Raw genomic sequence first — 25637 nt, 5'->3', positions numbered from 1 at the left:
CAGAGAGGGAGACAAACCATAAGAGACAAACTCAGGAAACAAACTGACGGTTGCTGGAGTGGAGGGGGATGGGAGGGATGGGGTGGCTGGGTGATGGACACTGGGGAAGGTATGTGCTATGGTGAGTGCAGTGAATTGTGTAAGACTGATGAATCACAGACCAGTACCCCTGGGACAAATAATACATTGTATGTTAATTTTTTAAAACGATCTGGTTTAAAAAAAAAAGAATGCAGTCTATTAGTTTTCTACAGCTGGACTTTCTTTTTCTTTAGCTCTAACAAATTTAGGGGCACCTGGGTGGCTCAGTTGATTAAGTTTAACAAATTTATGAAGAGAGCTGAGTAACACAAGCAATATGGACGAAAACAAATGATCAATGAAAAAATAGCTTATTCCTGGGATGCCTGGGTGGCTCAAGTCGGTTAAGCAGCTGCCTTCAGCTCAGGTCATGATCCGAGGGTCCAGGGATGGAGTAGCACATCTGGCTCCTCATTCAGTGGGAAGCCTGCTTCTCTCTATGCCTGCTCTGCCTGCTGCTCCCCCTGCTTGTGCTCTCTCTGACAAATAAATAAAATTCTCTAAAAAAATAGCTAATTCAATTCAATATTTAAATCTAATAGACATTTTAATTTTAGTACCTACTGTGCACACTGGAGACAGTCTCCAACCAAACAGTTAAAAAAGTAGAGGGGACAGGGGCATCTGGCTGCCTCAGTCTATAGAGCAAGGGACTCTTGATCTCAGGGCTCATGAGTTCAAGCCCCACCTTGGGTGTAGAGATCACTTAAAAAAATAAACTTAAAAAAAAAAAAAAAAAAGCAGAGGGAACAGTTTGTTTAGAAGCACAGAGAAAGGCAGGAGAGATTAAATGACAGGTGAGGATTAACTGTATTGTATTGGAGTCTCATTCTTAGAACATGGTTTTTTTTTTTTTTTTTAAAGATTTTATTTATTTATTTGACAGAAATCACAAGTAGGCAGAGAGGCAGGCAGAGAGAGAGAGAAAGGAGGAAGCAGGCTCCCCGCTGAGCAGAGAGCCCGATGCGGGACTCGATCCCAGGACCCTGAGATCATGACCTGAGCCGAAGGCAGCGGCTTAACCCACTGAGCCACCCAGGCGCCCCAGAACATGGTTTAAAGACAAAAAAAAATTTTTTTTTAAGATTTTATTTATTTATTTGACAGAGAGAAATCACAGGTAAGCAGAGAGGCAGGCAGAGAGAGGAGGAAGCAGGCTTCTCCCCGAGCAGAGAGCCTGATGCGGGGCTCGATCCCAGGCGCCCCAAGACAAAAAAAATTTTTAAGTTGTCATTTACTTTCAGCAGAATCCAAAATCTTTGCTTCCAACTCCTAATTCTTTTGTGAATATTATATTGGTCAGCAAGTCTGATGAAAAGCCCTGGGGAATGAGGAAAAAACTGGGTTGAAAATAAGCCAGAGACTTCATAGCTAGAGCCACAGGAATGAAGCACAGTTTAAAAGGCAATACTTCTAGCTGCAGGTAAGAAAGTAGATAACCTTTACAGAAACCTAGAATGATGGCCTTGGATCCTTATCTACACTTCCAGGCATAGCCGGTTGTGTTCACATAGCTTCACTAAGGGGTTATTTTGGTCAGATTTAACACAAGCTTCTCAAACTACCTATGGTTGAAGGATCAGATTTTTTATTTCCAGTGTACAATAGTTTATTTGATTTTTTTAAAAAGATATATTTATGTATGTATTTGAAAGAGAGAGAACAAGAGCACATAAGCAGGGGGAATGGCAGAGGGAGAGGGAGAAGCAAGGGCTCAATCCCAGAACCCTGCCATCATGACCTGAGGCGAAGGCAGTTGCTTAACCAACTGAGCCAACCAGGTGCCCTTTTTTTTCTTCCCCACCAATCATTTGCTCCTTGCTTTTTTTTTTTTTTTTAAAGTAATCCCTACACCCAACATGGGGCTCAAACTCATAACCCCTAAGATCAAGAGTTACACGCTCAACCAATGGAGCCAGGCAGGCACCCCATCAGATGATTTTTTTTTTTTGGACAGACCACAAGTAGGCAGAGGCAGACAGAGAGAGAGGGGAAGCAGGTCCCCCAACAAGCAGAGACCCGGATCAGGGGGCTCGATCCCAGGACCCTGGGATCATGACCTGAGCCAAAGGCAGAGGCTTAACCTACTGAGCCACCCAGGTGCCCCATGAATGTTTATTAAATAATGCTTCCTCCAAATTTTTATTCTTATCTCTTTGTAGACCAGTAACAAACAGTTCACAAACCAGTATTAGTCTACCACCACTACTAGTCCACGGACCATGCAATGTGGTAGTAACAGACGTCTAAATAGAATATAAGCCCTAAAATCAAAACATGAATGCTGTATATACATGCTACAAACACTGAGACACTCCAGTGGCAACAAAAATACAAAAATGTTTTATACTCCACATGGATGAGGGGTGAGGAGCAATACTATATAAATTTCACTTAAGCCATGACAGAAGTTAACAGGTATCAGATTCACCCTCCCACCTCAAACAACTAAAAAAAAAACTGGCCAAGAACACAAAACACCAGTTTTCAAACACTGAACAGCTAGTAACACAGGACATTGATCTATCTGAGAAAAGGGAAACAAATGAGATAAGCCCCGTTTAAGTGTCCCCAACTTACTGCTTAGAGAATTTTGTCCACAGTACAGAGGAACCCGAAAAGAGTCTGTTTCACAGAACTGAGATAAGAGTCTGGGGTTTGGGGCACCTGGGTGGCTCAGTGGGTTAAAGCCTCTGCCTTCGGCTCAGGTCGTGATCCCAGCGTTCTGGGATCGAGCCCCGCATCGGGCTCTCTGCTCAGCGGGAGCCTGCTTCCCTCTCTCTCTCTGCCTGCCTCTCTGCGGACTTGTGATCTCTCTCTCTGTCAAATAAATAAATAAAATCTTTAAAAGAAAAAAAAAAAGAGAGAGTCTGGGGTTTGGAGAGGCCTAGGTAGCTATAATTTACAGAACAGAATGGAGAAAAGACAGCAAGCTCCAGATACCCACAGAAGGTTCCCTCCAGTCCTGATCACCTACATAAGAAAACTATTGAGGCCTAGGTAAGAGTTACTAGAAAAGATGAAACAATCTTCAGAGATCACACAGGGTCTAGAATAACTCATGTTCCCAAAAGCCAGGGTAGAAATACCTGTACCACATGAGGCAAATACCATTTAGTAACAAAATTAAGTTCCAGGCCTGCCTAACAAAACTTAAAGGCAATCCTCAACAGGACTGAATTATCCTTTTTTTTTAAAAGATTTTATTTATTTATTCGACAGACAGAGATCACAAGTAGGCAGAGAGAGAGGGGGAAGCAGGCTCCCTGCAGAGCAGAAAGCCCGATGCGGGGCTCGATCCCAGGACTCTGGGACCATGACCTGAGCCGAAGGCAGAGCCCTTAACCCACTGAGCCACCCAGGCGCCCCCAGGACTGAATTATTTCCAAGTAACTGCATCCCAACATCAAAATATATTTAAAGGAATTAAAAAAAAAAAAAAACACTCAGCAACAAACCTCACAATGTCTGATAAGTTATGTAAGTAAAAAATGATCAGGCAAACAAGGAAACAGGGAATTAAAATCCATAGTGGGGAAAAAAGGTAATCAAGAGAAACATACCCAGGAAGGACATAGACAATGACATTAAGACAATCATTTTTGGGACGCCTGGGTGGCTCAGTTGGTTAAGCAGCTGCCTTTGGCTCAGGTCATGATCCCAGCGTCCTGGGATCGAGTCCCACATCAGGCTCCTTGCTCGGCAGGGAGTCTGCTTCTCCCTCTGCCTCTGCCTGCCATTCTGTCCCTGTGTTCACTCTCTCTCTCTCTCTCTCTGACAAATAAATAAAAAAAATCTTTAAAAAAAAAAAAAAAGACAATCATTTTTAATGTACTCCACATGTTCAAGAATGTAAAGAGAAGCTGGAGTATGAAAAAAATAGAAGGTATTTTTTTTAAAAGTCAAGATTCAAATCACACTTCTAGAGACAAAAATACACTTGACACGATCAATCAGACTTGAAGAAAATCACTAGAAATTTATAAAGCCAGCAGTGGAAACTATCCAAAATGTAAACAGACTTAAAAAAAGTCTGAATTTCAGGTTGTGTGAGTGGCTCAGTTAGTAACGCAACCGACTCCTAACTTCCACTCAGGTCGGGATCTCAGGGTCGTGAGACTGAGCTCCACAGCGGGCTCCATACTCAGTGTGGAGTCTACTTGAGGTTCTCCCTCTCCCCCTGTCCTTTCCCTCCTCTCTCTCTAAAATAAGTATTTTTGGGGGCGCCTGGGTGGCTCAGTTGGTTGGGCAACTGCCTGCGGCTTGGTTCGTGGTCTTGGAGTCCTGGGATGGAGTCCCACATCGGGCTTCTGGCTCCATGGGGAGTCTGCTTCTCCCTCTGACCTCCCCTCTCATGCTGTCTCACTGTCTCTCTCTCTCTCAAATAAATAAAATCTTAAAAAAAAAATAAGTATTTCTTTTAAAAGTTTATTTATTTATTTGACAGAGGTAGCACAAGTAGGCAGAGCAGTAGGCAGAGCGGCAGGCAGAGGGAGAGGGAGAAGCAGGCTCCCCACCAAGCAGGGAGCCCAATGCGGGGCTCAATCCCAGGACTCTGGGACCATGACCTGAGCCGAAGGCAGATGTCTACAAACTTGAGCTACCCAGGCACCTCTAAAATAGATTTTTTAAAAACAGAACTTCATGACTATTAAACACTAAGGAGACTAACATACATGTGGACTGGGGTCCCTGAAAAGATAGGGGGGGAAGAAAATATTTAATTAAAGAAATGATGGCAGAGGCACCAGGGTGGCTCAGCTGCTTAAGTGTCTGGGATCGAGTTGTGGTCCCAAAGTCCTGGGATCTGGCCCCACACTGGGCTCCTGCTTAGTGGGGAGTCTGCTTCTCTCCCTCACTGTCCCCCCCCCTCCACTTGTGCTCACATGCTCCCTCTTCTTCTCTCTCAAATAAGTAAATAAAGTCTTAAAAAAAAAAAATTGGGCACCTGGGTGGCTCAGTCCATCAGTCTCTTAAGTGTCTGCCTTCAGCTGAGGTCATGATCCCAAGGTCCTGGGAATGAGCCATGCCATCGGGCTCCCTGCTCAGTGTGGAGTCCGTGCCTCTCTCTCTCCCTGCCTGCCCATACTCTTGCTCTCTTTCACCCTCTCTCAAATATATAAATCTTTTAAAAAAAGAAATGATGGCAAATACAAAACAAATACCATAAAAACAATAAACAATAAATTTTAATATTTATTTGAAAGATGGATAAAGAGCATGAGCAGGAGGGCCAGAGGGAGAAGTCTCAAGCCGACTCCATGCTGAGCACAGAGCCTGATGCCAGGCTGGATCTCACAAACCTGAGATCATGACCTGAGCTGAAATCAAGAGTCCGATGCTTAATCGACTGAGCCACCCAGGCACCCAACAATAAATTTTTTAAAAATGAACAATGGCAGAAAACTTGCCAATTTTGATGAGAAATATAAATCCACAGACCCAAAAACCAACAAACCCCAAGCAAAAGAAACATGAAAAACACACCGAAGTATTTGTCAAGTTCTAAAAACCAGAGACAGAGGAACAACCACAGACATGCCTGGCTGGCTCAGTCAGTGGAGGATCTGACTTGATCTCAGGGTGGTGAGTTCAAGTCCCATGGTGGGCATGAATCCTACTTTAAAAAATAAAAGAAAGAAATAAGATATAAAATCAGGCAAAAGAAAATGATACTTATATAATCATAGTAAAAAATATAAGAATGGGGGTGCCCGGGTGGCTCAGTGGGTTAAAGCCTCTGCCTTCGGCTCAGGTCATGATCTCGGGGTCCTGGGATCGAGTCCTGCGGCAGGCTCTCTGCTCAGCAGGGAGCCTGCTTCCTCATCTCTCTCTCTCTGCCTGCCTCTCTGCCTACTTGTGATCTTTCTCTGTCAAATAAATAAATTCTTAAAAAAAAAAAAAAGAAAGAAAACCTCCTCTTTCATACAAAAAAGAGGACTTACCACCAATGCACAATTATGAGAAAAAATGTTAAAGGAAATCTTGGCAGAAAAGAGACGCTTATGTCTGTTAAGTGTCTGACTTAAACTCAGGTCATGATCCCCAGACTTCCTGCTCAGTAGGGACCCTGCTTCTCCCTCTGCCTGCTGTTACCCCTTCTTCCCTGTTTGTGCTCTGACAAATAAATTCTTTTAAAAAAAAAGGGGGGGGGGGGATCCAGGCACAAAGAAAGTTATACCAGGTAGAAATTTGGATCTATGTCAATAAGAAGCACTGACCATGGTAAATGAGGGCACATGGAATACATTCTTTTATTTTTTAATCTGTTTTTTTTCAACTTTAATGAACATTTGGCTCATTTCTAGTTTTGGCAATTATGACAACTGATGTGAACATTTCTGTGCATATAGTTTGGTGGCCAGCTTCACATTTCGTTTTAGTACAAACTGCCTACTTGTGATCTGTCAAATAAATAAAATCTTAAAAAATAAAATAAAATCATATATGGAAACATTTCTAAATAACTGGTTTTTAAAAAGTTTTCTCCACTGCATGTTTCTTTTGAAAAGCAGTTACTTTCTCACTGTTAAAATATCAACTTTTATCTTAGGGCATCTGGCTGGCTCAGCTCCTAATCTCCTGGTGGTGAGTTCAGGCCCCATGCTAGGCCTGAACTTACTTTAAAAAAAAATTATCTTTTACAAATTTTTTATTTTCAGTTATCTGCTAGTGGGTTTACTACTGACAGCGATTGTTTTTAACTACCTGATGTATCTAACAAAGCTAGGAATACAAGCTATAAATGGAAGTGTCAATTCTGCTATTTTCCTGCTATTTGTTTATGCTTGCATTATTATCTTCAATTCACCATTTCTAAGCAGGAATCTTTTAAACACACTGTCCACTTTGTAAGAGCTAGTTTAAACTGGAAAAAAAGTCATATCTGGACTTATTGTTGCTATCATTTAACAGTATATACAAAAATTGGATCATTATATTGTACCCTGAAACTGTCAATTATATCCCATTCTTTTTTTTTTTTTTTTTTTTTTAGATTTTATTTATTTATTTGACAGAGAGAAATCACAAGTAGATGGAGAGGCAGGCAGAGAGAAAGAGGGAAGCAGGCTCCCCGCTGAGCAGAGAGCCGGATGCGGGGCTCGATCCCAGGACCCTGAGATCATGACCTGAGCCGAAGGCAGCGGCTTAACCCACTGAGCCACCCAGGCGCCCCTATATCCCATTCTTAAAAATCCTAATGTTTTGGGGCGCCTGGGTGGCTCAGTGGGTTAACCCTCTGCCTTTGGCTCAGGTCATGATCTCAGAGTCCTGGGATCGAGCCCCACATCGGGATCTCTGCACAGGGAGGAGCCTGCTTCCTCCTCTCTCTCTGCCTGCCTCTCTGCCTACTTGTGATCTCTCGGTCAAATAAATAAATAAAATCTTTAAAAAAAAAATCCTGTTTTATCATCTCCCTGATATGAGGAATTTTTTTTTTTAAGATTTTGTTTATTTGTTTGACAGAGATCACAAATAGGCAGAGAGGCAGGCAGAGAGAGAGAAGAAGGGAAGCAGGCTCCCTGCTGAGCAGAGCGCCCAATGCGGGGCTCAATCCCAAGACCCTGGGATCATGACCTGAGCTGAAGGCAGAGGCTGAGCCACCCCAGGCACCCTCACTTTAAATTCTAGCCACAAACATAATATAAGGACAACACTGGCAATCCTACCACACATCCTGTAGAATTTTTTCTTCATGAATATTTTTTCAATCTCTCCAAAGTGACTATTTCTTCTTCAAATCTCCTACACCCTACTACAGTCCTCTCCCTTACTTCTAACCAGACCTTGCTTCACGCTTCATGGAACAGAAACAATTAGACCTTCTTTCACCACACCAAAACTACCAACCTGTCTGCATGTGTACCCCTATTTTCTGTTATCCTTATTTCTATGAATAAAAGTTTCCATGCTAGAATCTTCATATAGCTGGTCCCTTGTCACTCACATATCATGGAGTGAATCCTTGACCATGCAAACTAAATTAATCATCCAGTTACTTTCATCTTAAAAATGGGTAAATTAAGATAAGCATCTGTATAATATTTTGTCACTAACATTCTCTAATCTACGTATTTATAGTCTATACCAAGTAATGGAAGCTTCATCTGAGAAAACGGACCTCCTCTGTCTCCTTAAATGTGGTATCTCTAGTAACCAAAATAAATGTTCAGTAAATATAGAGGAAACACACTTAGGACCTGGGAGACAAGAAAAGTGCTTCACAAAATTCTCCTTAAAGAATGACCAGAGACACCTGGGTGGCTCAGTCTGTTAAAGGTCTGCCGTATGCTCAGGTCATGATCCCAGGAGCCTGGGACTAAGCCGGGATCCCTGATCAGCCGGGAGCCTGCTTCTCCCTCTCCCTCCACTCCTGCGTGCAGCTCCTCTTGTTTGTGCTTCTGCTCTTCTCTGTCAAATGAATAAAATCTTAAAAAAAAAAAAAAAAAAGTCTTGGGACACCTGGGTGGCTCAGCAGGAAGCCTGCTTAAAAATCTTTAAAAAAAGAAAAGAAAAGAAAAGAAACAGGAAACCAGAATCCCCAGTAGCTCAGTGGGTTGGGCATCTGCCTTCGGCCTAGGTCATGATCTCAGGATCTTGGGATCAAGCCCCACGTTGGGCCCTCTGCTCAGCCGGGAGCCTGCTTCCCTCTCTCTCTCTGCCTGCCTCTCTGCCTACTTGTGATTTCTCTGTCAAATAAATAAAAAAGTCTTAAAAAAAAAAAAGAAAGAAAGATGGGGCGCCTGGGTGGCTCAGTGGGTTAAGCCGCTGCCTTCGGCTCAGGTCATGATCTCAGGGTCCTGGGATCGAGTCCCACATCGGGCTCTCTGCTCAGCAGGGGGCCTGCTTCCCTTCCTCTCTCTGTGATCTCTTCCCTTCCTCTCTCCTACCGTGATCTCTCTCTGTCAAATAAATAAATAAAATCTTAAAGAAAAAAAAAAAAAAGAAAGAAAGAAAGGAACAGGAAATCAAGGCCCACAGTTTCAACATAATAGTTTTCCAGGCACCTAATTATATTTATCATCATCATCCTCCCTACTAAGTTTTAATTTACCCTTACAAATAAATATAAGCTCAATGTCCACCTGATAGAATGGATAAAAAGTACAGTCTATTCATACAGTGGAGCACTATATAGCACAAAAAAAATCACTAAAACAGTATGTAATGTGTATGATTCTCATAATGTTGAGTATAAGCAACTAGATATCACTACACAGTGCATAATTCAATTTATAAAATTCAAAAACTGACAAAACTAACCTATTGTTAGAAGTCAGAAGAGCTACCTTTGAAAGGAGGAATTTGATTGGGGGGGAGGGGGAGGGTTCCATAGTGGGCTTTTTTTTTTTCCCCCAAGATTTTATTTATTTGACAGAGATCACAAGTAGGCAGAGAGGTGGGGTGGGGGACGCAACCAGGAAGCAGGCTCCCAGCTGAGCAAAGAGCGGGATTCAAGACTTGATTCAAGGGCCCTGGGATCGTGACCTGAGCCAAAGGCAGAGGCTTTAACCCACTGAGCTATCCAAGCGCCCCCATAGCATTATGTTTCAAATTTTCCCTTGTGAAATCTCACTTAGCTAAAGGTTTTCCATTTGTGCACTTTTTGTAGTGTGTTTTACTTCAACAAAATGTACTGAAAAAAAGATAATTTTTGTTTTAAATTTAATGACTTGGGGCACGTGGGGTGGCTCAGTTGTTAACCATCTGCCTTCTACTCAAGTCATGGTCCCAGATCAAGCCCCACATCAGGCTCCAGGCTCAGCAGAAAGCCTGTTTCTCCCTCCTACTCCCCCTGCCTGTGTTCCTTCTGTCTGTCAAATAAATGAAATCTTTAAAAAAAATAAATTAAATTAAATAAATTTAATGACTTGCCTCATACTTTTAAATAATTATTCTTAAAACAAACAAACAAAACAAACTAGGGGTGCCTGGGTGGCTGAGTTGGTTGAGCATCTGCCTTTGGCTCAGGTCTTGATCCCAGGATTCTGGGATCAAGCCCCGCATCTGGCTTCCTGCTCAGCAAGGAGTCTGCTTCTCCCTCTCCCTGCCACTTCCCAGGCCAGTGCTCGCTAGTCTGTTAAATAAATCTTTAAAAAAAAAATTTAAATATCAAATTTAAAAAGCAATCAATTAATTACAATCAATTAAATACTTTTGAATAATTAAGACCTAACTTGTGGAGCATGTGGATGACTCAGTCTGTTGAGTGGCTGACTCAGGTCATGATCTTGGGGTCCTAGACTGAGCCCCTCAACAGACTCCCCACTCAGCAGGCAGTCTACTTCAGAATCTCTCTCTCCATCTGCCGCTCTCCGCCCCCCCCACCACACTCTCTCAATAAATATACCTTTAAAAATGAAAGTTTTTAAAAGTTTTATGTAGTCTTTTTTTTTTAAAGATTTTATTTATTTATTTGACAGAGAGAGATCACAAGTAGGCAGAGAGGCAAGCAGAGAGAGAGAGAGGAGGAAGAGGAGGAAGCAGAGAGCCCAATGTGGGACTCGATCCCAGGACCCTGAGATCATGACCTGAGCCAAAGGCAGCAGCGTAATCCACTGAGCCACCCAGGCGCCCCAAAGTTTTATGTAGTCTTAAACTTGTCTATTTTTCTTTTGTTGTCTGTGCTTTTGGTACCCTATCCAAGACCAAGTCCAATATCACGGAGCTTTTATCTAAGCTTTCCCTCAGGAATTTTGGTTTCAGGCCTTACATTTAGGTGTTCAATCCATTTTCAGTCCAGTTTCATATATGGTGTAAGATAAGGGTCCAACTTCATTCTTCTGCATCAGCATATCCAGTTTTCCCAACACCATTTGTTGAAGAGACTATTCTTTCCTCATAGAGTGGTCTTGGCATCTTTGTCAAAGATCATTTGACCCTACGTGAGGATTTCAGGACTTTCTATTCTGTTCATTGGTCTATTTGTCTGTCTTTATGTTAGTTACCACAGTTCTCATTACTGTAGCTTTGTAATGTTGTGAAATCAGAAGTGAGCTCTCCAACTCTGCTCTTTTTTTTAAAATCTGCTATGGCTTTTTGGGATCCCTTGAGATTCCTTATAAATTGTAGGATGAAACTACTGTATCTGCAAAAATACCATTGAAATTTTGATATAGATTGTGTGGAATCTATAAATCTCTTTGGTAGTATGAACATTTTTTTAAAGATTTTTATTTTACTTATATAAACAATAAATTTGTAAATAAATAAAATCTTTTAAAAGGAAGACACCTGGGTGACTCAGTTCATGACCCCAGGGTCCTGGGATCAGAATCCCTGCTTGGAGGGAGCATCAGATTCCCTGCTCCATGGGGAGCCTACTTTTCCCTCTCCCTCTGCCTGCTTGTACTTCTCTGTCATATAGATAGATCTTTTTTTTTTTTTTTTTAAGATTTTATTTATTTATTTATTTGACAGACAGAGATCACAAGTAGACAGAGAGGCAGGCAGAAAGAGAGAGAGAGAGAGAGTGAGGGAAGCAGGCTTCCTGTGGAGCAGAGAGCCCGATGCGGGGCTCGATCCCAGGACCCTGAGGATCATGACCCGAGCCGAAGGCAGCAGCCCAAACCACTGAGCCACCCAGGCGCCCCTAGATAGATCTTTTTAATCTAGTGTGCTTGAGCAAGGGGAGGGGGGGAAGGAGAGGGGGAGACTCTCAAGCCAACTCCTTGCTGAGAGCATAGCCAGCTGCAGGGTTCAATCCCAGTACCCCGAGACTATCACCTGAGCTGAGAAACCAAGAGTCAGACACCCAAACGACTGAGCCATTCAAGCACTCCAGGACACCTTAATATTAAGCATTCCAACCCAAAACAGGGCAGGTCTTTCCATTTATTTGTATCTTCTTGAATTTTTCAGCCATGTTTTATAGTTTTTACTACAAAAGTCCGTCCAAGGGGCGCATAAGTGGCTCAGTCAGTTGGGCCTCTGACTCTTGGTTTTGGCTCAGGTCACAATTTCATGGGTTATGAGATGGAGCCCTGTGTTGGGCTCCATGCTTGGTGGTGGTCTGCTTAAGGATTCTCTTCCTCTGTCCCTCCCCCTACTCTCATGCACCCAGGCTCAAACTATCTCTCAAATAAGTCTTTAAAAAGTTTGTACAAGTTTTTCACTCCTTGGTCGGGTTTATACCTAGTATACAACTCTTTGATTCTATTTTAAATGGCATCGTTTCCTTTTCAGATTGTTATTCTTGTATAAAAACATAACTGATTTTAAGATTTTTATTTTTAAGTAATCTATACACCCAACATGGGTCTCAAACTCAACCCTGAGAACAACAGTCACATGCTCCACTGACTGAGCCAGGTACCTTCCCCAAAATGCAAAGTTTTAGTAACTTAAAACTTTGTAAGGAACCTGTGTGGCTCAGTGAGTAGAGGATACAACTCTTGATCTCAGGGTCTTCATTCCAGCCCAATGTTGCACGTAGAGATTATATAAAAAATAAAACCTTAAACAAAACTGCAGAATTCATTCATTAGTTCTAACAGGTTTTTTTGTGTGTAGTCTTTAGGGTGGACCTCATTTAAAATTTTATTTACTTATTTTTTTTTTAAAGATTTATTTATTGAAGGGGCGCCTGAGTGGCTCAGTAGGTTAAGCATCTACCTTTGGCTTAGGTCATGATCTTGGGGTCCTGGGATTGAGCCCTGCCAAGAAGGCTCTCTGCACCCACTTCCCCTTCTTTCTCTGCCTGCTGCTCTGCCAGAGAGAGAGGGAAGCAGGCAGGAATAAACGGGAAATAAACGGGAAAAAAATCTTAAAAAAAAAAAAAAAAAGATTTATGTATTGAAGAGAGAGACAAAGAGACCGAGACAGAGAGAGAAAGAGGGCATGCCAGCAGGGGGAGGGGCAGGAGAGAAAGACATAAGCAGACTCCCCACTAGTACAGAACCCCATGCAGTGCTCATCTCATGAGCTGAAACCGAGAATCAGACACTCAATTGACCAAGCTACCCAGGTGCCCATATTTTATTTATTTTTAAGAATCTTAATTCTAAAAAAAAAATAATAAAAATAAATTTTAAATTTAATTCTAGTTAATATATATCTATGTTGTATTAGTCTCGTGTAATAGTGATTCAACAATTTTTTTTTTCTAAGATTTTATTTATTTACTTGACAGTGAGAGAGGGAACACAGTGAGAGAGGGAGAAGTAGGCTTCCCACCAAGCAGGGAACCCAATGAAGGGTTCCATCCCAGGACCCTGGGATCATGACCTGAGCTGAAGGCAGACACTTAATGAATGAGCCACCCAGGCACCCTGAATCAACAATTCTATACATAGATTGGTCCTCATCATGGTAAATGTACTTTTTTTAAGTTGGCTCCAGGCCCAGCATGGGGTTTGAACTCACAACCCCAAGACCAAGAGTCCCAAGGTCTATAACTGAGCCAGCCAGGTGCCCACGATAACTGTACCTTTAATCCTCTTTATCTATTTCACCCATCAACCCACCCACCTTCCCCCTGGTAACCATTAGCTTGTTCTCTATAGTTAAGAGTCTGTGTTTTGGTTTGTCCTTCTCTTTGTCCAATTGTTTTGCTTCTTAAATTGAGTGGACCTCATTCTTTAAGTTGGTAGTGAAAAATGCTCTTGGACATGTATATAATTAGCATTACCAAGGTTAATGGGATATGATGATGAATTAATTGTCTTAAGAGTACAAGGTCAGGAGTCCCTGGGTGGCTCAGTCAGTTAATTATCTGACTTCAGCTCAGGTCCTGATATCCATGTTCATGGATAGAGCCCCTTGTGGGGGTCCACTCAGCAGAGTCTGCTTCTCCCACTCCTTCTCCCTCTACCCCTCCTCCCCACTCGTGGGTGCACTCTCTCTCAAATAAATAAAAAAGTACAAGGTCATACTCCTCTTATTGAGAAATAATTTCAACATTTAGTCCATTTGTTTTTCATTCTGACCTCAAAAAAGCATCCTGACATTACCAAATAAAAATTCAACTAAAACAATCTAATAGGTTTTTTTATTGCTTTCCCCCCGAGATCCACCAGAGGGACTCTTCTCCCACTTACACATCTGAGCTGGAATACCTATCTTTATTCCTCCACCCCACTGAAAAATAGGTACTCAGGTATTCTAGCTAAATCTTTCAAACAAATAATTACAACATTAATTCATCATAAATCCATGGAGCAGGGGCGCCTGGGTGGCTCAGTGGGTTAAGCCTCTGCCTTTGGCTCAGGTCATGATCTCAGGGTCCTAGGATCAAGACCTGCATCAGGCTCTCTGCTCAGCAGGGGGCCTGCTTCCTCCTCTCTCTCTGCCTGCCTCTCTGCCTGCTTGTGATCTCTGTCAAATAAATAAATAAAATCTTAAAAAAAAAAAAATCCATGGAGCTAACTCACAAGACGTTCTCTAATCTTATTTTAAACACAGAAAAAATTAAGCACTAACATAACCCCTTACACACCATTACAGAGGAAACAAACCACTTGAAATAGAAATGACAAACCCAGAACTTAAAGATTACTGAGCTAGGGGCATCTGGAGGAAACAAACCACTTGTGGAAATAGAAATGACAAACCCAGAACTTAAAGATTACTGAGCTAGGGGCGTCTGGGTGGCCCAGTGGGTTAAAGCCTCTGCCCTCGGCTCAGGTCATGATCCCAGGGATCCTGGGGTTGAGCCCCGCATACGGCTCCCTACTCAGTGGGAAGCCTACTTCTTCCTCTACCACTCGCCCTGCTTGTGTTCCCTCTCTCGCTGTCTGTCAAATAAAATCTTTTAAAAAAAGATGTCTTGGGGCGCCTGGGTGGCTCAGTGGGTTAAAGCCTCTGCCTTCGACTCAGGTCATGATCTCAGGGTCCTGGGATCAAGCCCCACATTGGGCTCTCTGCTCAGTGGGGAGCCTGCTTCCCCCCCCTCTCTCTCTGCCGGCCTCTCTGCCTGCTTGTGATCTCTGTCTGAGAAATAAATAAATAAAATAAAATTAAAAAAAAATAAAATAAATATATATATATACATATATATATATATGTATATATATATATATTTAAAAAGATGTCTTTTAAGAAAACTGTAAAAGAAAATACTAATAGTAAGATTTTATGAGACCGTGCACCACACATGAGCAGTGGGAGAGGGGCAGCCAGAGAGGGAGAGGCAGACTCCCCATTGAGCAGGGAGCTGGATGCTGGACCTGACCCCAAGAATCTGGGATCATCAAGTGTACTCAAGGCAGATACTTAACTGACTGAGCCACCCAGGTGCCCTAAACAAGCCATTTATTTTCTTTTTTAAGATTTTACTTATTTGAGAGAGCACGCGAGCAAGTGAGCAGAGGCAGAGGGAAAGTGAGAAACAGGCTCTCCGCAGAAAGGGCAGCCTTATGAGTGACTCAATCCCAGGACACCAGGACCATGGCCTGAGCCAAAGGCAGATGCCTAATTAACTGACTGAGCCACCCAGATGCCCCTAAAAAAGTCTTCTCCTTCCCCAATTTTATGTATTTGTTTATTTATTTATTTGACAGAGAGACAGCGAAAGAGGGAATACAAGCAGAGAGAGTGGGAGAGGAAGAAGCAGGCCTCCCGCTGAGCAGGGAGCCCCATGCGGGGCTCAATCCCAGGACCCTGGGATCATGACCTGAGCCAAGGCAGACGCTTGAGAACTGAGCCACCCGGACGCCCCAAGAAGTCATTTTAGACACTTTACCTCTGAATACCCCATTAACTTACTTAACTGAGAAATGCCATCTTTACCGTTCCCTCAGACTAGCTAATTAGGTTTTCATGTAATTTACTCTCAAAGTAAGCTTTTTCATGGGTAATGAAATTATAAAAATTAAATACTGGGGTTTAACCCAGAATGTGCCACTTATGAATTGGGAAATTATTTCACCACTCTAATCTTGATTCTTCTTACCTATAAAAGGAAGTTAACTACTTCACAGCAAACTCATGTGGATCAAGTAAAAATATTCAAAAAAGCACTTAATACATACAATTGGTAGATTTTAGTTTGCAACTCATGGCTGGAACTTAATAGTTTATTTTCCTTTCTGGAGACACATGAGTACTTTCTCAGTGTATGACCTGCCAGGAAGCTGGAGACTAGCTCACCACTATCTTAACTTTAGCTATACACAGGTAACATCTGAATATCTGCAATTCATACTGGCTGCATTATTTTATCTCAAAACCAAACCCTTAATACTCTTAAGGGCTGAGAGGGCAAGGATCTCTAAATGGAACGACTGCTAGAGTTGTCCAGCACACCATAAAATGGTCTCCTGAGCATCAGTCTCAAAGAGTTCCTTATTTTAAAAAAGGGGGGGGGGGATACCACATGACTCACAAAGCACAAGCTACTCCTGTCCTATCAAATCAATGAATGAGGAAGCCGAAAACGGAGCTTGAAACTAAAATTGTATTTTCTCTAAGTTCCCACGTGATCCTGAGGGTAGTTTGACCACTGCTAAACGTGAAGGAAAACGAACCAAGTGGTAGGCAGCGTAGGTAGAGATAAATAAATCTCTAGTAACTTGGAATGTACCAACACCATCAGAGTGTTAAGTCTATAAGCTAATCATAAAACCTCACAGCAACCTCTCTATAGTGGAAGAAGCGAACTTCTAAGGTGTATAAGGGAAAAAATAAAACCAGGCTCTTAAAATCAAGGGATGATTGGGAATTTAGACCCACCAGATGGAAACGGCACTTGCTTCCTCTAATTAACGGAGTGTCCCCTTTCACTGTTCAAGAAATACCTTGTCTGACAAGCACTGTAACGCTTTCAAAGCAATCGTTTCTACCCAGTCCACCTAATACATTTCGTGCATACAACCGCCCATTCACCTAGCAACCAAACACTGACTGAAGTAAGGAGTTCCATGCAGCGCTAGGTGAAGATGCTTTGCGTCCCACCTACATGGTAGGTGGCATCCCACCGAAGCAGCCAAGTTTCTCGCCAGCACTCCCTAGGCCTAAAGAGTCACTATGCTCTCCACCAGAGGCCGAAGAACGAAGATAGCTGAGAGGAGGAGGGCAGGAGATGGGCGAGGAGACAGTAGCAAACAAGCTTCACCACGCCACACCGCGGAAGTTGGATAATCTGGCCGAACCACACAGCCCCAAACAATGGAGTTTTCCCGCCTCCTCAGGACCCCGCCCCCTGCTTCCCAGCCCGCGGAGGAAAGCTAACCCTAGCGCGCGTGGCCCCGCCCCCTGAAGGCCCCGCCCCCTCCCGAGCCCACCAGGCCAGCCTTCCTCCTCGTGCAAGGGTGGGTTTTTTTTTCCCCGTGGGGTGATTTTTTGGTGGTTTTTTTTTTTTTTTTTTTTTTTGGCGCCAAATCTGTTAGTTATTTTCCCGGGTTGTTTAGGGACACTACTGGATGCGCGAGCCAGGAGTGCGGGGACAGCACGGACATAAAGACAGACAGGAGCCCTGTGGCCCCGCCTCCTCCCCGATAGCCCCCGGCCGGGGGAGGAAGGAGAGGGGCAGACGAAGGAGCAGCCGCCGCTGCCCCCGGCAAGATGGCGGCCGCGAAAAGCGGGGCAGGGGGCGCCAGCCAACTAATGTTACTGCTAATGCGCGAGATTCTCTGCAAAGGGTGGGTTTCTACAGTCCGGGTCTCCCTGAACTGCGACGGCTGCTCGGTGGGAAGCAAGTCCTTCCTCTCACGGGCCTGTCCCTCCCGGGGAGCCCCAGTCCACCACCCCCTCCCCGTGGACTGGCCAGTGCCTCAAGCTCTCCACGGTCCCGCTTACTTGTCGGCGGAAACCAGCTCCGCAGCGATGGCGGCAGTGGCTGTGGACTCTGCGGCCATCGTTCCCCTGAGGTGGTGGACCAACGGGCGGAATAGAGTCTGTGAGGAAAACAGGGAATTGGGGACGCCAGAGACCTATTCAGGGACAGAAAATGGCAGATTGGAGACCCCGCGCGGCTGGGCCCCTTTATAAACCAGAGCCCTTTGCCCCGCCCATCCACTTCCGGATCCTCCCCCTTGAGTTTAAAGGGCCAGGACTTCCCCAGTCCAGCCCAAGGACACTCTCGCCCTCGCCGGCTCTATCTGCGGGCTACCTTCCCTCCCTGACCCGCTTCCCCCAAAAAAGCAACTTCCTGCTTCTCTAGCAAGTTGCATAAGAACTGGAATCTTGGTACTACAACTCCTGACTGGGCGTCGGCCAACGGCTTGCACATAAGGGGAAGCTGATGCTGCTCTGCATGTTTGGAGCGTGTAGCCGAGGATCTCTTTCCCGCCCTGATTTTCAGGGAGGTGACCAAAACTTTCTACCCGTCCTCTCAGTCCTAACGGATAGACACGTAAGAACCGAGCACGGGTACAGCAGCAACGGCTAGAACTGATTTCGGTGAGAGACTCGTGGCTCTGAGCCTCAGCAACAGTTGACGCAAGAAAATGCTATCCTAGGATTGGCTACCGCCGAAACTTACGGCGCTTGATTCAAAGTCAGAAGTGCAGCGGGACGCTGACTCCTCCCCTCTGGGCCCGCCCCCTTCGGCTGGCCCAATCCGCTGACGCCATCCTCTTAGGCCCTACCCAGACTCCAGATCCGGCTGGTTTAGTGCTCCCAGCTCTTTTCCTCCATTCAGAGCTACCGTTTATCGTTTGCCCCTGTGTGCCGGCGTACCGTGCTTAGACACTTTAAAACTGTTGGCGGTTTTATTTAATATTATCAACGCTATTTGTGAGATCGGGATTATCAGCCCCATTTGGTAGAAATAGAAACCAAGATTCAGGAAGGTGTAACTTTTTCAGAAAGTTGGAAGACAAGTCGGCTATGGAAAGCAGAGTACCTCATTTCCTGCAACTGGCAGAGTGGAGGATGACTGGTAGGCTGCAGTGGCTGCACTTTCTCACACCTGGAGTATCATCCATCGCCTTCCAGCCTGGCCTTCCCTACAGTGATCAACGGGGATTTTATTTCTGTCCAGGTGTTGATACCCTGGGAAAGACTTCCCTACAAAGAAATCCTCCAGTATGTAAAGGGTCAGGCAACTTGAAATCTGGGGGGGCATAGAGCTGGACTTGGAAATACCAATTCTCTGGTGGCAAACAGACCTGGGATTCCCATTATTAGCTGGGTGACCTCAGCCAAGTCATGTAATCTTTTAAAATTGGGGCGCCTGGGTGGCTCTGCCTTCGGCTCAGACCATGATCCTAGGCTCCTGGGATCCAGCCCCACATCCGGCTCTCTGCTCAGCAGGAAGCCTGCTTCCCCAACTCTCTGCCTACTTGTGATCTCTCTCTGTCAAATAAATAAATAAAATCTTTTTTTTTTTAAAGATTTTATTTATTTGACAGAGAGAGATCACAAGTAGGCAGAGAGGCAGGCAGAGAGAGAGAGAGAGGAGGAAGCAGGCTCCCCACCGAGCAGAGAGCCCGATGTGGGACTCGATCCCAGGACCCTGAGATCATGACCTGAGCCAAAGGCAGCGGCTTAACCCACTGAGCCACCCAGGCGCCCATAAAATCTTTTTTTAAAAATTGATGTAAAATGAGGACAATATTAGTATTCACCCATTAAGGATATTGTGAGAGTTAGAGGAAATGCTTGTTTCAACAATCAGCACTGTACCTTGCTCAAGTGAAGCAGTCATTAAATGGCTATAACAGTCTGAGAACATCGTGACTGGAGGGATTGACTGGAGGGTTGTTTGGGGGAGGGGGAGATCTCTTCAGAGTCCTTGCAAGCAGAGCGAGGGCCAGAGAAATCCAGTCTAGTACCTTGTGTGATCCACTCATATGTTAAACTAATATTCACAGAGCAACTATGATATGAAAGGCTTTGCACTAGGCTCCAAGGACAAAACACATGCTCTCTGGCTTTGAGGAACTCAAAGTTCCTGTACAAAAAGTCAAGTTCAAAATAGATATTAGGGGGCACCTGGGTATCTCAGTCTGTTAAGTGTCTGCCTTCAGCTTGGGTCATTATCCAGGGTCTTGGGATTAAGCCTGAAATAGGACACCCTGCTCAGCCAGAAGCCTGCTTCTCCCTGTCCCTCTGCCCCTTTCCACCCCCCTCCACCCCACTCGGGCATATACTCTCTCAAATAAATAAAATCTTAAAATAAAAATAAAATAAGATTGGGGCGCCTGGGTGGCTCAGTGGGTTAGGCCGCTGCCTTCGGCTCGGGTCATGATCTCAGGGTCCTGGGATCGAGTCCCGCATCGGGCTCTCTGCTCAGCGGGGAGCCTGCTTCCCTCTCTCTCTCTCTGCCTGCCTCTCCGACTACTTGTGATTTCTCTCTGTCAAATAAATAAATAAAATCTTTTTTAAAAAATAAATAAATAAATAAAATAAGATAGATATTAGGAGCACCTAGTGTCTCAATGGTTAGGCATCTGCCTTTGGCTGGGGTTGTGATCCTGGGATCCCGGGATCAAGCCTGGAGGAGGGCTCCCCCTCAGTGGGGAGCCTGCATCTTTCTCTTCTGCTCCCCCTGCTTATGCTCTCCCTCTCTGGTCTTTGTCAAATAAATAAATAAAATCTTAAAATAGAATAAATAGATATTAAGCGGTGCCTTTGTGGGTCAGTTGGATGAACATCCTGACTCTTGATTTTGGCTCAGGTCATGATCTCAGGGGTATCAGATAGAGCTCCCTGTGGGGCTCTGCAATCAGTGCGGAGTCAGCTTGGGATTCTCCGAGGTCTCCCTCTGCCCCTTCTCCCATCAAATAAAAAAGTAAAAATCTTAAAAAAAAAAATTCTCTCTCCCTCTGCCCCTCCCCCTCCTCCTCTCTAACAGAAAGGCCCTACATGATTTGGCTCCAATCCACCTCTCCAAATTAATCCCATACTGCTCCCCTCCCTTTACCATCATCCTACTATGTTGATCTTTCTGTTCCTCAGAATGCCCAAGCCCTTTTTCATATGCAGGGGCCTTTGTACTTGCTACCTGACTGCCTGGAAAGCTCTTTTCCCAATAGTTTGAAATGATTAGCTCTTATTTATCCTTTAGGCCTCATCTTAAATGTTACTTCCCCCCCAAAAAAGGCCTTCCCAGGCCATTCAATCAAAATTAGCTTCCTCTTGTTTATTTCTTCGACTGTGCTCATCAAACTCTGAAGTTATTTACTTGGTTTTTGTTTTGTTTTGTTTTGTCTTGTTTTAGCTCTCACCCAGTTCTAAGTATAGGTTCCATGTGACTTATTCTGTTTTGTTTACAGCTAAATCCCCAACGCATATAATAGTGGATGACTATTACTAGTGTCCAATGTGAATTTTTGGTTGAATGACTACATGAATAGAGCAATCATAGTATAATCATAATTAGAACTGGAAGAAATTTCATTCAGAATATATCTATTTAAAATAAGAACCAATAGGGGCGCCTGGGTGGCTCAGTGGGTTAAAGCCTCTGCCTTCAGCTTCGGTCATGGTTCCAAGGTCCTAGGATCCAGCCCTGCATCAGGCTCTCTGCTCAGCAGGGAGCCTGTTTCCTGCTCTCTCTCTCTCTGCCTGCCTCTCTGCCTACTTGTGATCTCTGTCAAATAAATAAATAAAATCTTTGAAAATAAATAAATAAAATAAGAACCAATATATCATACTAAGTAATGAAGGTAATGGGACTTTATGGGAGGGTCGGCGGGGAGCAGGAATCTTCTTTGAACAAAATTTAGAGAAGACTTCCATTTTATAAATGTTGGGCTGAATACTTGCATTTTTTTTTAAAGCTTTTATTTATTTACTTGACAGACATAGATCACAAATAGGCAGAGAGGCAGGCAGAGAGAGAGGAAAGCAGGCTCCCCGCCGAGCAGAGAGTCCAATGCGGGACTCAATCCCAGGACCCTGAGATCATGACCTGAGCTGAAGGCAGCGGCTTAATCCACTGAGCCACCCAGGCCCCCTGAATACTTATATTTACCTCCATTTCCTGTTTAAGCTGTCTACATAACAATAAAGGAAATTCTTTTATTTGTTGTTTGTTTCCTTCCTTGTTTTTAAGGTAAAACAAGATCAAAGAGAAGGGGAGAGGAAGCAACAGCAATAAAATTTTAAAAGCTGGAAAAGGAATGGACAAGTAGTAATTGACCTAGCAACTAAGAAAGGAGGGTCCCAATGGGGAAAAAGCCAAGAAGCAACCAAATTGACAATAGAGAAACCATGAATGCTCAGGAATTGGTTGCAGCAGGTACCTCTAGGAATAGAGGATGAAGATAAGGCTGAAAAAGGGGGGTTATGGGGGCGCCTGGGTGGCTCAGTGGATTAAGCCGCTGCCTTCAGCTCAGGTCATGATCTCAGGGTCCTGGGATCGAGTCCCGCATCGGGCTCTCTGCTCAGCAGGGAGCTTGCTTCTCTCTCTCTCTCTCTCTCTGGCTGCCTCTCTGTCTACTTGTGATTTCTCTCTGTCAAATAAATAAATCTTTAAAAAAAAAAAGGGGGGGGGTTATGTTGGAAAGTTTTAAGAAGCAGTTAGACTCTCTAAAACTACTCCCCCAAAGCAATAGAAGATTAGAAGTCTATTTTTCCAGAGAGGATAAAACAAAAACTGAGTGAAAGTTGAGAGTAGAAGGATATTGAAAAGAAAGGGATTAAATGATTACATACAAAATCTTGAGACCCTGTGATAGTTGTCTCTCCATATGCATTTTCCCTTTTTTTATAGTAGTAACAGAACCCTGATTTTAATTTATGTATTTATTTTATTCTCAGTGCAAGGCTCTGAGAATAAAAACTAAAATAATCACTGTCTCATGGAGGTAGTGTTCACATGATGACATTTTGGTCAATGGAAAGTGAACAGAAAAATGTGTGCAGTTCCAGAGAGACACATTAAAGGGAAGGGGCTTGTTTTTCACAAGATTTGGTGGTGAGCCATCTTGGACCATGTTAATCAGGGCAATGTCCCAGGAATGACAAAGCAGTAATAGAGGACAAACCTAGGTTCCTAGCATCATGGAGCCACCATACCACCTCTGAGTTGCTTATTCTTAAAATGTTATATAAGACAGAAATAAACTTCTTAGGTATATTATCACATATCAAGCAACAACTGCTAGAATTGCAAAATAAATAGAGATAAATCAATAATTATAGTTGAGAGGCACCTGAGTGGTTCAGCTGGTTAAGCATCTGCCTTCTGCTCAATTCATGATCTCAGGGTCCTGGGATCAAGCCCCAAGTCAGGCTTCCTGCTCAGCCAGGAGTCCGCTTCTCCCTCTCCCTATGCCCCTCCCCACTCTTCCCCTGCTCATGCTCTCTCTTTCCCTCTCTCTTTCTCTCTCAAATAAATAAATCTTTGAAAAAATAAATAGAAAATTGTGTTCAAATGTCACTCAACAATCATAACAAGCACACAAAAAAGTCGAAAAGTTGAAAACATGACTAATACTCTTAATACACTCAGGTGACTAAATATATATAGAAATCTATACTAAAAAAATCTGTACTCAGGGTGCCCAGGTGGCTCCGTAGGTTAAGCATCTTCCTTCAGCTCCTGGGATCAAGCCCTTCATCCAGCTCCTTGCTCAGTGGGGAGCCTGTTTCTCCTTCTCCCTTTGCCTGCTTCTCCCCCTACTTGTGCTCACGCTCTCTCTCTCTCTCTCTCTCTCTCTCTCTGTCAAATAAATAAATAAAATCTTTAAAAAAAATTTTATACTGGGCGCCTGGGTGGCTCAGTGGGTTGGGCCGCTGCCTTCGGCTCCGGTCGTGATCTTGGGGTCCTGGGATCGAGTCCCGAGTAGGTCTCTCTGCTCGGCGGGGAGCCTGCTTCCCTCTATCTCCCTCTCTGCCTGGCTCTCCGTCTGCTTGTGATCTCTCTTTGTCAAATAAATAAATAAAATCTTAAAAAAAAAATTTATACTCAAAACAGCAAATACACATTATATTCAAACATTATAGATCATTTACAAAAATGGTCCATATTTTAGGCCACGAAGAAAGTCTCAATAAATTCTAAAGAATCGTCATTATTATTATTTTACAGACTATCTTCTCCATCCACTAAGCTTTATTGCATTGCAAATTGCCATTTATACAATTGACCCTTGAACAAAAACATGGGGTTTGAATTGCGTGGGTCTACTTATACGTGGATTTTTTACAGTGTAGCACTGTAAATGTATTTTCTCTTCCTTAAGGTTTTCTTTTTTCTTTTTTAAAGATTGGTTTTATTTATTTATTTAGTTGACAGAGAGAGACAACAAAAGAGGGAATACAAGCAGGGGGAATGAGAGAAGCCCGCTTCCTGCCAAGCAGGTATGAGGTGGGACTCAATCCCACAACCACAGCCAAAGGCAGGTGCTTAACAACTGAGCCATCCAGTGTCCTTCCCTATGGTTTTCTTTTCTTTTTAAGATTTTTTTTTAAAAGATTTTATTTATTTATTTGAGAGAATGAGCGAGAGCATGAAAGGGGAGGAGGTGAGAGGGAGAAGCAGACTCCCCGCAAAGCTGGGAGCCTGATGCAGTACTGGATCGTGGGTTGCCAGGATCATGACCTGAGCTAAAGGCGGTAGCTTAACCAACTGAGCCACTCAGGCACCCCTTTTATAAAGATTTTATTTATTTATTTAACAGAGAGAGATCACAAGTAGACAGAGAGGCAGGCAGAGAGAGAGGGGGAAGCAGACTCCCTGCCAAGCAGAGAGAGCCCAATGTGGGGCTTAATGTGGGACTTGGTCCCAAGACCTGAGATCAGGACCCCAGCCAAAGGCAGAGGCTTTAACCCACTGAGCCACCCAGGCACCCCTTTACTTATGGTTTTCTTTTCTTTTCTTTTTTTTAAGATTTTATTTATTTGACACAGAGAGAGAGATCACAAGTAGGCAGAGAGGCAGGCAGAGAGAGAGGGGGGAAACAGGCTCCTTGCCAAGCAGAGAGCCCAATGTGGGGTTCCATCCCAGGACCCTGAGATCATGACCTGAGCTGAAGGCAGAGGCCTTAACCCACTGAGCCACCCAGGCACCCCTCCTTATGGTTTTCTTAATAACATTTTCTTCTCTCTAGTTTACTCTATTGTAAGAATACAGCATGTAATGCGTATAACATAAAAAATATAGGTTAATTAACTTGTTATCGATAAGATTTCTAGTTCACAGTAGGCTATTTAGTTTTGGTATAGTCAATAAGCTATTATGGGGGCACCTGGGTGGCTCAGTGGGTTAAGCCACTGCCTTCGGCTCAGGTCATGATCTCAGGGTCCTGGGATCGAGTCCCGCATCGGGCTCTCTGCTCAGCAGGGAGCCTGCTTCCTCCTCTCTCTCTCTCTGCCTGTCTCTCTGCCTACTTGTGATCTCTCTCTGTCAAATAAATAAATAAAATCTTTAAAAAAAAAAAAGCTATTATGTGGGGTTTTGTGGAGGGGGTAGGAGGGAAGAGGAATCAGTGCCCCTAACTTCTACATTATTCAAGGGTCAACTGTATATAATATAAATAACAGTGCAAATATCCATCCCTTGGGTTAAAAAAAATCATGAAGCAAATTAAATACTTAGAATTGAGTGATAATGGATGTGTTATATGTCAAAATTCATGGGATATAGAGCTGCATTTATATGACTTCTAGCTTTTTTTCTTTTTTTAAGATTTTATTTATTTGACAGAGAGAGATCACAAGTAGGC

The 25637-nt window shown here is 43.7% G+C and overlaps 1 protein-coding gene across 2 annotated transcripts in view; it reads right to left on the bottom strand.

Moving 5' to 3' along the window:
* The window catches only part of NASP (nuclear autoantigenic sperm protein), a 42563-nt gene extending 24515 nt beyond the window's left edge, over positions 1-18048 (bottom strand). The window contains exon 1 of one of the 2 annotated variants that reach the window (XM_082687252.1): positions 17818-18048. In XM_082687252.1, the coding sequence (XP_082543378.1) occupies positions 17818-17876 (59 nt within the window). In that variant the 5' untranslated portion in view covers positions 17877-18048. The remainder of the gene's footprint in view (positions 1-17817) is intronic. The other variant, XM_082687251.1, reaches the window with a different exon arrangement.
* Between the last annotated feature and the right edge of the window lie 7589 nt (positions 18049-25637).

Source organism: Mustela nivalis (genome assembly GCF_964662115.1).
Source record: "Mustela nivalis genome assembly, chromosome: 10".
NCBI lineage: Eukaryota > Metazoa > Chordata > Mammalia > Carnivora > Mustelidae > Mustela > Mustela nivalis.
The sequence above is the reverse complement of the archived record's forward strand: the minus strand, read 5'-3'. Positions and strand labels throughout refer to the sequence as shown.